The following is a 13,979-nucleotide window of genomic DNA, read 5'->3' on the forward strand; positions in this document are numbered from 1 at the left end:
GTGTTGCGTTTCAATGTCAGATAATCGCGTCACTACAACAACCCATTTTTTTTTTAATAATTACATTTGAAGTAAAATACGCTTTTTGTGAATGAGATGAATGCATGTATTGCGTTTTTATAAATGAAGTGGCGTCAGGTCTGCAGCCAGCCGGTGAACTTTGCGCATGCATGTTTACAAACAACTTCATGAGCTTATGTAGCATTTTAGATGCGTTTCGAGATCGTGCTTAATGTAAAGTTATTGTATTTTGTATACCGCATAACACGCAACAAAGTATCTAGACCAAAGTTTTAGGTGCATTTCGATGTTGTGGTTTGGCTGGATCATAGCATCTTTAACTTTTGCACTAGATCTAGTAGTTGCACTAGAGAATGTGATTTTTCTTTTAAAACAATTATCCAGTGGAAATGTTATAAAGTTATGTAATATTCTTGTGCAAGAACTTTATATCTCTTTTTGTCTCTCCCTCTCTCTCCACACACTGTAACACAAAAGGTGTATCTTTTGTCAAGGCAGGAAGGGAAATTGTTTGGTTGATCACTAACAATAGACAGGCCAAGTGTTGGGGTTGGATTTTAAGAGGCATGTTCAGGCACACATATGAGTGCTCTCGCACACACACATGCACACGCGCATCATAACCAGAATTGTGTGGGTTTTATTTGGCTGAGATTTCGCAGAGAGCAATGAAGCAAGTCTACAACTCTAAATTGCCTCCTCTAGGACTAGAGAGTTCATATGAATGTCATTTCAGTTCAGTTTTATACACCTAGTGCTCAATAAGTTATTATCAAACACACATGGCCTCTCTTCATTGGCTTCCTGTTTGGTTCAGACTTCAGATACATATCATATCAAATCAGAAAATGGCTAACAGCAAGGACCAGTCTCTCTTCCATCTTTCTGTCACTACAGGAGCTGGAGAGGGATCATGTCAGCTCTACCATCTTCCTATTGGCTGTCGCTTCCCGAAAGTCGCTCTTCATTTGCATGAAGTTGAAGATTTCTCAACTTCGTCGCATCGCTAGATCATGTTGCTTTGTCGCTTGTAATGTAAATGGGGCATTAAAACAGCCTTATGCTCCGTTGAGGGGACTTAGGTCCACCCACCATTCATTGCTAATTGTCCCCCGTGTCGGGCTGGGCGGAATGTCGTTACCGTGGAAAAAAATGTCAACCGTAACAAACACTGTGTGTGCAGTGCGTATGCGGTGCATATTTTTTCACTAACCCATGTTAACAGATTAGATCGTTCACACAGCACAAGGATGCAGTGAGGTCTGTCCGTTGCAGTGCGGTATGTCAGTGCAGCATGTCAGTGCAGCGATCGTTTACACATTGAAACAATTTTTTATGTATGGCACGGACTGATTTAAAGTAACAGCACACGTATCATTCTTCAAAATAAACACGAATTGACACAGAAATGCATTAAATTTACCCTAAATTAAGTTTACTACCATTTTTTTATTTGTATTATTTATTTAATCAAGGAATAAAAGCTGATTAAAATGTTTTGTAGTGCAAAGTTTCTACAGTGTTTATATTGTGTGAGGAAGGTGTTTCTATGCAGAAAGTGACAAGGTGGTCCAGAAAATACAAGACGGGTAATTATTGAGGTAGAGAAATACGAAGTGATTTATGACCCCAGGTCATAAATCCTTTTAATAAAGACGAATGTTAAAGAAAAGGCATAGGAGGCCGTTTCATCGGCCACTGGAATGGATGGCAAGCTACTCTTTTAATAGGCTAGGCTAATATAACACATGCGTCAAGTTGAAGTACCATCCTAACATCTAAACTACTGCTAAAATATCATGTAAATAGTACGAAAAGTCATGTTTTTTAAACTTGATACACCATGGAAGTTTACTGTGGATGCTGTTAAATATATATATATATATATATATCAACCACTCGCACTAAACATAAAACAAATCTCAATGATGAAAATAGCCTTTTTAAAAACGTACGTTTTGTTTAATCATATCGGAAATACCGATTGTTGACTGAATCACACAGAAGACGCGGACCGCTAGCGCTCTACCTTGTGTGGAAGCACTATGGTGCATGACGGATCTTGCATTCCTCTTGCTCTACGCACCGCATACGCACTGCACACGGAGTGTGTGAATCCGGCGTAAGAGATATTTCTAGTTCGCGGTTAACTCGGCGCTCTGCAAGTTTGATCGTTATGATGAAAAAACATGTGTACACCCATATCAAAGAAAACAAATACTCCCCGACCGTCTTTCAGTCTGTTGTTTCGTAATTCGCTTTCTCTCTCGTCCGCAGTGCGCGTGCGTATAAAAAAGTAATTCTGACGTATTTCAGCATTCGGGTTGTTTTGTAAAGCTGTTAATAGTTTTAATAAAGTTCAACGTTAGGCGAGCGGAGGTGAAACTTGCGTTGCATTGCGCGATGCTTTGACATGACGTAACGCGTCGCAAACCCCCATTTTGGGAGGCGCGTGTGGAGTTACTAGAGCCTCGCAGTGCAAAGACAAAAAGCGCGAGAATGAACAAACCTAAAGACAGAGAGTCGCAACACATTACAAAATGCATATAACTCCAGTCATATACTGTACTCTCATTGTTTTTGCATATATTCATACTTCATTGTTAAACATGTTGTCTATCCTCCTACTGAATACATATGATATAGCCAGAAGATAAATCAATTGTAAATCTCATAACCAAAACTTCAATTTTCATAACTTGCCTACATTATAACTATGGTGAGCATTCAAATGATCTGTAATACATAAATAAATAAAAAGTAAATCTAAGAAAAATTTGGTATAAGATATCGAATTATATTGGGAGATTGTTACCATGAAATATATCGTTACAGTGAAATAAAATGACTCATTCCGTGAAATAGATTTTTGGTCATTCCGCCCACCCCTACCCCCTTGTAAAATGAAAAAAAGAGGTGGCAGGGCCTGAATTTTGGAATAATCTGCCTTTACGTGTCAGAAAGGCCCAAGTCCAGTTTAAAAGTTTCCTTTTAATTTATTTTACTTTTATATTATTTTACTTAATAACTTTTTTAATAGTTTGTCTTTGTGTTATTCTACTCTGTGATATTGTATTGCTTATGCTTGTACACTACCTTTGCAAACTCTTGTTTTTTTCTAAAAAGTGCTTTATAAATACAATTTGACTTGACTTGACATTCTGTATCAAATAGTACAGTCTTTAACAACACACCTTATTTTCCACACAAATATTTTTTCTTGAAATGAATTAAGCTCACATCATTGAATCGATATGTTTGTATTGGGTTTAAAAAGAATAGTCTTAGCTTTGATGTCTGCGATATATCATGTAGGTTAACCACCAATTGCTTTTAATAACATAGTTTTCCGTGTGATTTTGCCGGAAACAGTTGAGCAGTTATAAACTACATAATGTAAATACACAGCAAAGTCATATGCCTTCCGGCTAAATTTGCTTGTTTCTGTCAGTTAACTGGATTGAACCAGGATCAGCTATGGAGGGAGGGAGGTATGAGAAGGAGATGCAGGAAGGCAACTCATAAAACATGATGGCTCTGCACCACCTTTGTTGGCACTACTGAACACCATTCGGGTGGGAAAGGGGATTCCAGTTTCCTTCTCTTCTCGCTCTCCAAATGTATGAATAATCTCTGTAATATTTGTTTTCCGGAGCTACTTTTGCTGGCTGTGCTGAATCCGTTTTAAGAGCAATGAGTATAAGAGTTCACCCTAAAAATAAACATCAGCAAGGAAGCTACAGTCCTGTGAAACAGCAATTAGAATGCTAAAATAAAAGCAGAGAGCAAGAAAGATGAGGTTTAAGAGTAGTGTAAACGCTGCTATTAGTTTTGGCCATATTGAGTCTTTGGAGAAAGAAAGAAAGAAAGGAAAAAAGTGCAAAGTTTTTGACCAGGATATTCTGTTACATGTGCTCTTAATATAACCGTTGGTGACTGATCCATACAGTTGTGTTTGTTTTGGTCAGAGTGGCTGAAGTCTATACCAAATGCAGTATGAATATGCTAAAACTACACATGAATCGTCACAACCTATAAAACTCAGTACAGAGTTAGTCCATAGGAACTGGTGTCAGTTTGTGTTGATAAACTTGCTGTCCCCAGTTTCTCTTTTGCTTGTGTGTAGTCACACGGGTGGTCCGTGTTAGATTTTGACCTGATTTGGGAGTCTTGGAACACACACATACCCAGCTGATTCTGACAGACCGTCACACGGCGATAACTCTTTTGATCTCCCCACCGTACCACGACTGCCGTCCAAAGACAAAGCGGGCAATCCAAGATAACACAATGTATCATCTTTGTCCAATGTAATGCTATGCCGCTTGATGTCCACAGCTCTGTCGGGTTCTGCTTGGTGATGTAGCATCTTGTCATTTACACTACAAACACAACTTATTGATGATTAACTCAAGCCTTCCAATCTCATTTGAGTCAACTCTTGATAACCCATGACCTCTAATAGACCTCTCCTAATAGCAGCACAAGACACCATTATAAATGCATAAAACAAGCCCTTGTCCTCTCTGGCAGCATTCCCTCAAGAGCCTGGTTTGAAGGGAGCGGGAGTCTGGAAGTATTGGAAGGTTCTGGGAATTTCTGCTTGTCAGTTTGAATGGTTAGAAGGTCCTGCAGGGATTTTGTCTCAAGTGGTTGTTGTAGAACTTACTCTCTCAGTTATAGTATCCAGTAGACTTATTGTTTTCTTGGCTGATCTTTTGCATGTTCTTGAGTTCTTCTTCAGATATTTGTCTTAAGACATGACAGCAGTGGTATTTTGATTGTTCAATAAAGCATGTTTCTTGGACTGCGATAGGTTTAGTCCTTTGAGAAAATAGTTTAATTCAACAAAATATTTGAAAAGGTTTTTCAGATGTTGGGAGTAAGAGGTTTTATTAAAATTGATTTTGAATATCCAATTTCCAATGAATGTTATTGAACCGAAAATGGTGACATACTTATATAAAGAGAAACTATTACATACCCTTTTAGATCTGAAATAACACTAGTTGGGCACTGGTATTAATATAGCCAAAGATGTGCATGTTTCTTTCTGGTGAGTTGCCATCCTCATAGATATTGAGGTCACCAAATTCTACACGCGTATACCAATTGTCACGCCATCATATTGAACAGCCCAACTGTAACCCTGTATGACTGGGACCGACGTAAAGAAGCTTAATGGTTATTTAACTCTGGTTTTGCTAGTGTCCTGCAGAGTTTAGTTCCAATCCTAATCTAACACACCTGAACAAATACTTAAATATTACAGGCAAATATGTTCCATTTGGAGCTAAACTCAGGACCGAACTTGCTCAAAGTAGTAAAGAAATTCCTTTTTTGATACATTTACCTTACATTTCCTTCCTTTTCGAAGCTCGAAAGCGCAAGTCCACGTTCATTGCAACTGCATGGAAGAGAGAGAGTCAGAGGAGAACTGGCACTCCCGGCTGAGACTGGTTTCTCCATTTAGTCATCAATTGAATTTTGTTTCTTGCCACCGTTGCCATATTGGCTTGTTCACCAGGAGATTGCTGATGTTAGATCAACTTCTGCAAATTCAATTAACGTTGCTATTTTCTATGAGGATGGTCTTCTCTGTTTGTACTCTTTACACCAATTTTCCTATTCTGTATTTTCTTTAGCTTGTAAAGTTCGTTTGAAAAAATGCAACATTGTAAAAAGCACTGTATAAATAAACATGACTTGACTTGGAGAGAGCGAGCTTGACATTATAACATTTTTCATTAGTTTTCCTTGGGAGATCTTATGGGTTTGAAATAACACGAATCAGAATTTGTAGGTAAGCTTATATATATATATTTATATATTATTATTTTTTGATAGGGCTTCTGGTAGTTGGCAGAATGCATACATTACCCAAGCGTTTATTTCACTGCTTGTCTACAATGACATTACTGTCAGACACAATGGTACAGATTATGTGTACCTTTGGAACTAATATTATGCACTCTTTTGGTACCAATACTGGTGCACTTAAGGGCACATTGGGTACATTGTTTGCATTATTTTAGATTGGCATATTCCATACATTTTTTCTTTCTTTGAGTGGTTTTCCAACCAAAGACTCTGATAGCAGTTCTCACTACGATCAGGGAGGTTTCAGGCTGAATGGTTGTCTTTTTCACTAATTGAGCGTTTCCAGAAAGAATGGTACAACAATTTTCTATTATGAAGAAAAGAGGAGCACTTGACCTGTGTTTATGTATGCACTGAAGGGAGTATGGGACACTGTTGGGCGATCACCATGGCCTTGAAATTCCTCAGCAGTCATGAAAGGCAATTGTGGGATCCGTTTAACATCTTAGTTTGCTTCTCGATAAGAGCATCATCAAGCATTTCAGCCATCCCTAAGAGTCAAGATCCCTCATAACAGTTGCGTGTTGTTGGTACTCTGTGCACATTTCTCTGTGCTCTGTGCTCGGTGTTTGTGTTTCGTTCTATACAAAGTGTTTCTTGTCAGTTCTTGTACAGTGTGCTACCCAATAACATCGTTAGACCATGTCGGTATGTGAAAGCTTTATATAGTGCCTGATATCTTAACAATAACATGTTGGATTATGGTAACTCAACATAGAGTCCCTGTCAGTCAGTGCAAGTGGTGAAGGTAAAGTTCAACTTCTGCTTTTTTTTTTTAAGGTGACGACTTTTAAAAGATCTTGTTGTTTTTGCTTTTAAAAAAACAACTTTAAAAGATTTGAGTCAGATGTGGAAAGTCGATTCGTCATGCATCTGGACTTCATGCAGCCTTTGAAACCTCAACCAGGTTCATCAGCATCAGTAGTTGCTGTTAAAAAATAGACATCATTCCTGTTGCCAAACCAGAAGAGTGTGTTTTCAAAAACATGGTTCGTTCATCGAGGATGTCCAGAAGTCTTCATCATACATTGTTCTTCAATGAATGATTTCATCAAATATTGCTTATTGAATCGGGACGTTTGGGTGAGACATATTAAGGGGCAGATTTGGTATTGAGTTTGTTCATAGAACAGATTAATAAGTCACTATTTACTCACCCAGTCTTAGGGTGATATTCATGCCAAATTATGGTAAAGACAAAAGTTTCATTTTTAGATCAATTTTAAATCGGAGACGGCATAAGCGTGTTGTCTTAAGGGATCAGCTGGCACGTCTGTGTGTGTATGTGTAAAAACGTGTCTCTTTTCTTTGGTATAATGAGCTCGTCCACTGATCCATAGAGTCTTTCAATGCTGGATGTTTAATTTGAGGTTTTTGTGGAGAGCTCATGCCATTCAGGTTGAGCCTTCAGCCTAGGTTTCGGGACCACACGTTTGGGCTCTGTTACTTTTCAGTTTGGACTTTTGTGGTATCGCGTCAAAAAGTACTTTAGGGCTTCAACTTCCAAGCAAGTTAGATCGAAATGTTCCAGAATGGAAACCAAAACATAATTTTTCTATGGCCTTGTTCCCTTATCCTGTCCTGTTTTACTCTTTTCTTCATCTCCGTGTTTTTCTTTGTCTCCGTTCTTGCTCCTTCTTGACCTGTGGCTCAGTTTTTTGGCCTGTCCCGACACGGCCCTCTTCTCCCAATGCTCTCGCTTAAGAGATCAGTTTAAAACAGCGCAGTGCTATTTTAAGTAGTGTATTCTGTCGTGTAACATGCTGTGTCAAACACTCCGGCAGTCTGTGTCAACACCTGGTTAAGTTTAGTAAACCAGTATGGGTGTATTTGTAATAGTGCATCAATATTTTTCTGAAAGACATGAAAGCTTTTGTCTTTGATATACAGTAATATAACACGTGTTGTGGTTTAGTTTTTGAATAATCTTTTAATAAATAATACGGTCGCAATGACACTTTCACACAATGAAAGTCAATGTCTGTTAACCTCAATGCCATTGATATGATGTAGTGCACGCTTAAATGTTAAATATATACATTTCCAGTATTTGTCTTCTGAGAAAACATATTAAAAATATTGATCATAACTCATGTTGGCCCCACCATACTCTCTAGTATGCCCATTCCGGCAAGGAGCAAACCATGGGTCATTTCACCTCAAAATTACAGTTAACCTCAAAATTAAGATTTCTTCCTCATTAACACCCCCTCACATCATCAGCATCTGTATAATTTTCATCTGCAGAACACAAAAGAAGAAACTTTGAAGAATGTTGGTAAGCAAATAATCACATTGGCCCCTTTGACTTCCATTGTTTGGACACAAAACCATTTCTCAGTAAAAACTCTTCTTTTGTGTTCCACAGGAGAAAGTCATACATGTTTTGAATGACATATGGGTGAATAATTAATGAAATCATTTTTATTTCGGGGTGAACTACGCCTTTAATGGCCAATTTGTTTGATATGCCCTGTTTTAACTTTCTGTTTGGGAAATCTGTCAACATGTGAAAGAAAAATGGCTTACTGAGCAGAATCTCTTTCTTCTCTCCCCTCTCTCAGTTTGCACAAGGGTTTGGAGTTGAATGTGACAACTCAAAACATCTGCAGGAACTCTGATTATGGCATTAGCAGGATGCCCAGACTATTTCCTACACCATCCAAACTATAAGGTAAACTCCAATATTCCAATATTCAACATTCACATAGTGCTCTCATTAAAGCAATAAATTCTATGTGTCTACCCACAATAAAGTTTAACAGAGCTCAACCATATTAACTTCTGTTGGTATTACTGACCATGCTATCATGACTATTCAATGCAACATTTTACTGTACAGTGACCCTCAGTTTATAAACCACTTAGCAGGATGTAAACACTGGTCCAGAAGCACTTTTGTTGGTTTTTATTTTATTTTTATTTCGCAATTTAATTAAATCTTACATTTTGAGTAGCTTATAAATGTTTTGTTGGTGGCATTTTGTTCAAAAGCTTTTGAAAGGAAGTTCTTCTGGACAAGCGTTGGGTAGCGTTGGACCTGCATTGTTTACGTCTTTTGAATTGGTCTATAGCTCTAAACGTGATTGCATTAGATACAAAATATCCAAGACATACACGGGGAAATGATGCAAGAACTCCAGAATACAAATGATGCAAGAAGGCGACGCGCTGCTAGACGCGCCTCATTTGAATTGTTTTCAGTTGGCAGGGAGCGTTTTGCACATTGCTTATGCGCACCGGGTGCTTCGCGTCTTGGCCGCCTTCTGCACCTCGCGTTTTTGGCGCTCTGAGTGCCTGAAGTTGATGAAAACTTCATGACTTTTTACTGACTGACAAGGCAGCTGATTCAGTGGTTGCATAGCAACATAAAACAAAAATGCAGCGTCAACTAGAAAGGCAGTGCACTGCACCACAGTTTCAAAAAGGACATGCACGTTCTGTGTGATCGCCCGCTTAAGAGTCCTCGTGGGGCACTGTATGTAGAATCACATCCTTCAGAACCAGCATGAGCGGATTTGTCACTACAGCGTTGCGGCAGCAACAGGGTGCCCAAGGGTTCTGTGGCATGTCCGCATGCCTTTCGTTGCCATGGCATTGCTATGGTGCTGCACAGCTGACGTTCTGATATGCAAAGTGGAGGCTGTTGCTATTTATACCCTCGTTGCACAGTCAGCCCTCTCTCTGACTTCTCACTCTCTCTAAAATCATTCCTTTCGTTTAACCTCATAAACAACTTATCCCTTCACAAGCTGTTCTGTTAATACTGTACTGAACTACACTACAACTCCCAGCCCCCCCCCCCTTCCCCCCTGCCTGGGTCGCCTATACAAGCGGATGGTGCTTGTAAACGTGGCAGGACTGGCGGACACAGTGAAGGAAGTGGTGCGGGCTGCCTCATGTGGACGTATATAACTCTGCAGAGGGTTTCTCTGAAACACGGGTACCTGGCCTGAATCTTAAAGTGTGGGGGGAAAGCCGTCCAAAATCCACAAGTATACACAACAGACTCATGGCTTGCCCCGTGGTTCTGGTTTCTTTTTGAGGCGTTTAAAGGGACATGTTCTGTATCTTTCCGGCTATTTTAAAGTGCACACATAATTTTGACTTCATTTTCTAAAATTATGGACCAAAATGCTAAATCATGCTCCTCCAAATCCTGCTAAAATCTTTTAAGTCAGTTTATATTTCATTTGTTTTAAATTGCATTCTCTCTTGCATTCTCCCTCTCTACATTTCTGTCTTTTTAATGTTTATTTTTATAACAGAATATAGGTCAGCACGCAAAAGCTCCAAAATATAGATTTGTTCAAAATTATAAAAAATATTTTTAAAAGCTTTTGGAACATGTTTTCCTTCACATATTTTATTCAGTCTACTCTACAACGTTTTATCTTATTACATTTTGTTTGTTTTTGGTTTGCATTGATCTATAAAGTTGCTTTTGTTGCGAATGAAGATTAGGGTCAGAGGTCAAATGGAGACTTGGAATAGTGTTTCAGGTTTATAGCGGGGGACAAAAAGTCTGGCTGGTAAGAGCCAAATGGGAAAGTTGAGTAGTTGGAGAAGGTGTGTGTGTTTTTGTTCAGCTGTGCGTTTGTGTATCACAGCAGCGCTTACAATCGCCAAGCTTTAGCTGGAGAGGTCGAAGGTTGACGCCTAAATGGTTCAGCTTTCCAACCAGTCTTTGTCAATAGCTCAGGCTCTGCGCGGGGCTTTCTAGGAAATTTGGCGCTTTAGTTGCCCCATAGAATCAGCTGGGGGGTTAACGTTTATATAACCGCCACAAGGCCTGGAGACAATCCAAGTGCAATACACACATACACACTTAAACAAACACACACCCTTTCACATTCCTCGATCGTCCTCTGCTGTGTTCCACTATTGTGCTTTCCTTTAGAAAGTAATTACATGTTTTTACCATTTTAAAGTTAAAGAAAAAACTATTCTGATACATTTAAGCAAAAAAAGGGTGAAAACGTTTTGTTGGACTTTTGTACACTGTGTAAGATTTACAGTTTTAAACACAACTGGCTGAAGCAGTAAAGAAGCTCTTTCTCAGAGCTATAAATTTCCGCCGCTCGCTCGTTTTTATAGATGTTTTCTCTTTTTCTGAGAGCCGCTTGGCTTGCCGCAGCGCGAGGAGAGCAATAGAAAGAAGAAATGCTGAGAGGAGTGCATGGGGACCTCTGGCAGAGCCTGGTTCCTGGAAACTCGGCTTCCATGTTCTTAGGTTTCCTAGAAAACTGGAAATTGAAAATGTGGCTTTATTTTTATTATTTCTTTCTTGGACTTCGTTAAGCTTTATGGATTCTGCTTTGAATTACATGGTGTGAGATTGTGTGTGTATGTGTTTAAGATGAGAGCTGGTGCTGTGTGTATTGTTGCTTTATTTGTTTTGGTTCACTTTAGTTACATTGTGAGATCTATGCACATATTGCAATGCTTATTGTTGCATTACATACCTATTCAAGTATATATATACATACATACATACATACATACATATATAGATATATATATATACACACATATATATATATATATATATATATATATATATATATATATATATATAATATCATTCAACTGTATGTATCTCCCTGTTGAATGGTTCTGACCACCTGTGCTTTTTTCTTCAGGACAATGTTGACCGCACCCCTTCTCACAGACCGTCCAATCTCATTGGGTCACGGTTCCAACAGCCATCCAGTCGAAATTCTCCTAATCACCCAGGTGGGTTGTGCAAAGGTCAATGGGTAATTCTCATCAATTTAATTAACTTAGGGAAAAACCTGGACACAATTTTGACTTTACATGCAACTCAACCGATGCAACTTGTTTCTATCCATGTTGCATGTTGTGCTTTGCATGTATGTAGCAGGTCACATGTTCTGTAAGGTCAGTGAGGTTACTGGGGTTGTCCCATAGCGGCAGCGGTTGTGTGCACTTGAAACCTAAGGTTCATAGCTGTGAGCAAGACTGTTAGCTGTTGATCTTTTTGTGTGCAAGTGTGTGTACAAGTGTGTGTGTGTGTATGTCCAGTTCTGGTTTCCAGATGCTGTCTCGCTTTAATGTGTCACAACCCTGAAGCATATAGATTTTTCAGAAAGCCAAGAAGACTTTTGTGAGCAGGCATTTATACATTGTGGGTTAGCCATATTGGTCTTGGTATTGGAGTTGTCAGGAATACTGATGTGATAAACAAATACACATTTATGTGTTTACATGGTTAAATGAGGCTGTGCCATAAACTTGTATTGTTTCAGTAACTTTGTTTGTTTCCAATGCCAATTAAAATTAAATCAGACCAACAATAAACCTACTCCCAAATACACGTACATACATTGTATACAGTGTATATATACAATGCGAGATGGATAGATGAGCATGCTTTAGTTTTAGAACGTATGACTTCCAAAATATAGGCAAACTTGTACAAAGACACACAAGACATACATCTCTTGTTCTGCATTTGACTTGGGTCATCTGTGGCCAGGCATTAAGGGGGATGTGCATGTGTAGTGCCCGTGTATGTCTGTGTTTGCGCTTTATGAGTTGGATCTGAAGTTCTGTGAGGTGACCCACATTCAGCACACACACAATAACAAAGACACAGAGGAATTGGACACGCGCGGTTGGAACGTCTTCTAACACAAAGTTTCACTGTGAGAAAGAGAGTTGGATGAGAAACTATAGAAAAGAGACAGAGTGTCTGTATTGGCCTCTGAAGAGATCTCTGTATTGTGTTTATTGATGGGCTCTGAATATGGGACCTTTAAACATTGTAATGGTTTAGTTGGTCATTAACACGAGTTTATAATCAGGATGACATGTTGGTAACTGTTACTGGTACAGCAAACAAATATACGTATATGACTTTTCTTGTAGATCACAAGAAGATATTTTGAGAAATGTCTTTGTCGTTTTGTGTACATGCAATGGAAGTCAATGTGGACCAGTGTTGTTTCAGTACAAACATTCTTCAAAATATATTTTGTGTTCACCAGAAGTAAGTCATACAGGTTTGGAATGACATGAAGGCGAGTAAATAATGAATGTTTCATTTTAGCTAAACTTTCCCTTTAAATGTTTTCTTTTGCACAAGGTAATTTAAGGTAATTCTAAAAACACTGTTATACTACCATGACATCCATAAAACCATTTTATTCAAACCAATTTTCTAAAATACCTACATATAACGTTGTCCAAGACATGGTATTACCATCAAGAGAAGAACATTATTTTTACTATGATAAGTTAACAAAATATAGCCCTTTAGAGTATTACTACTAAGTGCCATTGTGACATTATTTGACATTGTTAGTGTTTGTTTGTGTTGACTATGTTTTTCTCAAGGCATATTTAAAGAACAGTCTGTCTGGCGCTTATGGCAGCAAACGGGAAGATGCTCTTTAACTGTTCATTTGTACATGTTGTACCTCTTGAAGGTCCCATTGTTTGCGGTATATTAAATCACACTGCTGTTTCCTGTGCGTCTGTTGTGAAGAGACTGCTGTAGGCATGTACAGTGCACAGGTCACTCGCCGAGCTCTCGCTCTACAAACACAAACCCTCACATACGTGGAAGTGTGTGGGTCTGGGGTATGTGAGGAATGCTCTGTTTGGCCACTGCTGGTATTTTAGAGGATGTCTGAGGCAGAGCTTTGATTTCGACCTGGACTATTAGCACATCTCCTATAAACCATCTTATCCTCTCAGTTATACTTGCATATCTTGTATTAGTACAGGTTGTGGTGGCAATTCATTGCACACACTTCTGTTTACGCATTCATCTTTCTGAACATTTCATAAGAAATGTATTATTAGTTTTCTCAGACCTGTAGCAGCACTTGGTTGTTTTGCACATCTTTGGTTTTCATAACAAAAAAAGGGGAATGGTTAAAGCATTTGAGGCGACTGTGTTACCAAACAGATTATTACAGATTATTGCTGAAGCATTCTGTAGTTAATTTCAAAACCACCTGTTTTCCTGTAACAAATTACGTTGTATTTCAATGGAAGATTAATTTAATATATTTGAAAGAAATGGATTTCAATGTGAAGAGTTAGGTATG

At 38.6% G+C, this 13,979-nt stretch overlaps 1 protein-coding gene across 3 annotated transcripts in view; it reads left to right on the forward strand.

The window, feature by feature from the left end:
* Positions 1 to 13,979, forward strand: part of grb10a (growth factor receptor-bound protein 10a) — a 39,266-nt gene that overhangs the window by 308 nt on the left and 24,979 nt on the right. The window contains exons 2-3 of one of the 3 annotated variants that reach the window (XM_079484814.1): positions 8,466 to 8,575; positions 11,544 to 11,637. In XM_079484814.1, coding sequence (XP_079340940.1) covers positions 8,525 to 8,575; positions 11,544 to 11,637 — 145 coding nt within the window. In that variant the 5' untranslated portion in view covers positions 8,466 to 8,524. Of the gene's footprint in view, positions 1 to 8,465; positions 8,576 to 11,543; positions 11,638 to 13,979 lie in introns of those variants that run through there. The other 2 variants (XM_079484813.1, XM_079484815.1) reach the window with 2 other exon arrangements.

This window comes from Barbatula barbatula, assembly GCF_947034865.1.
Source record: "Barbatula barbatula genome assembly, chromosome: 21".
Lineage (NCBI taxonomy): Eukaryota > Metazoa > Chordata > Actinopteri > Cypriniformes > Nemacheilidae > Barbatula > Barbatula barbatula.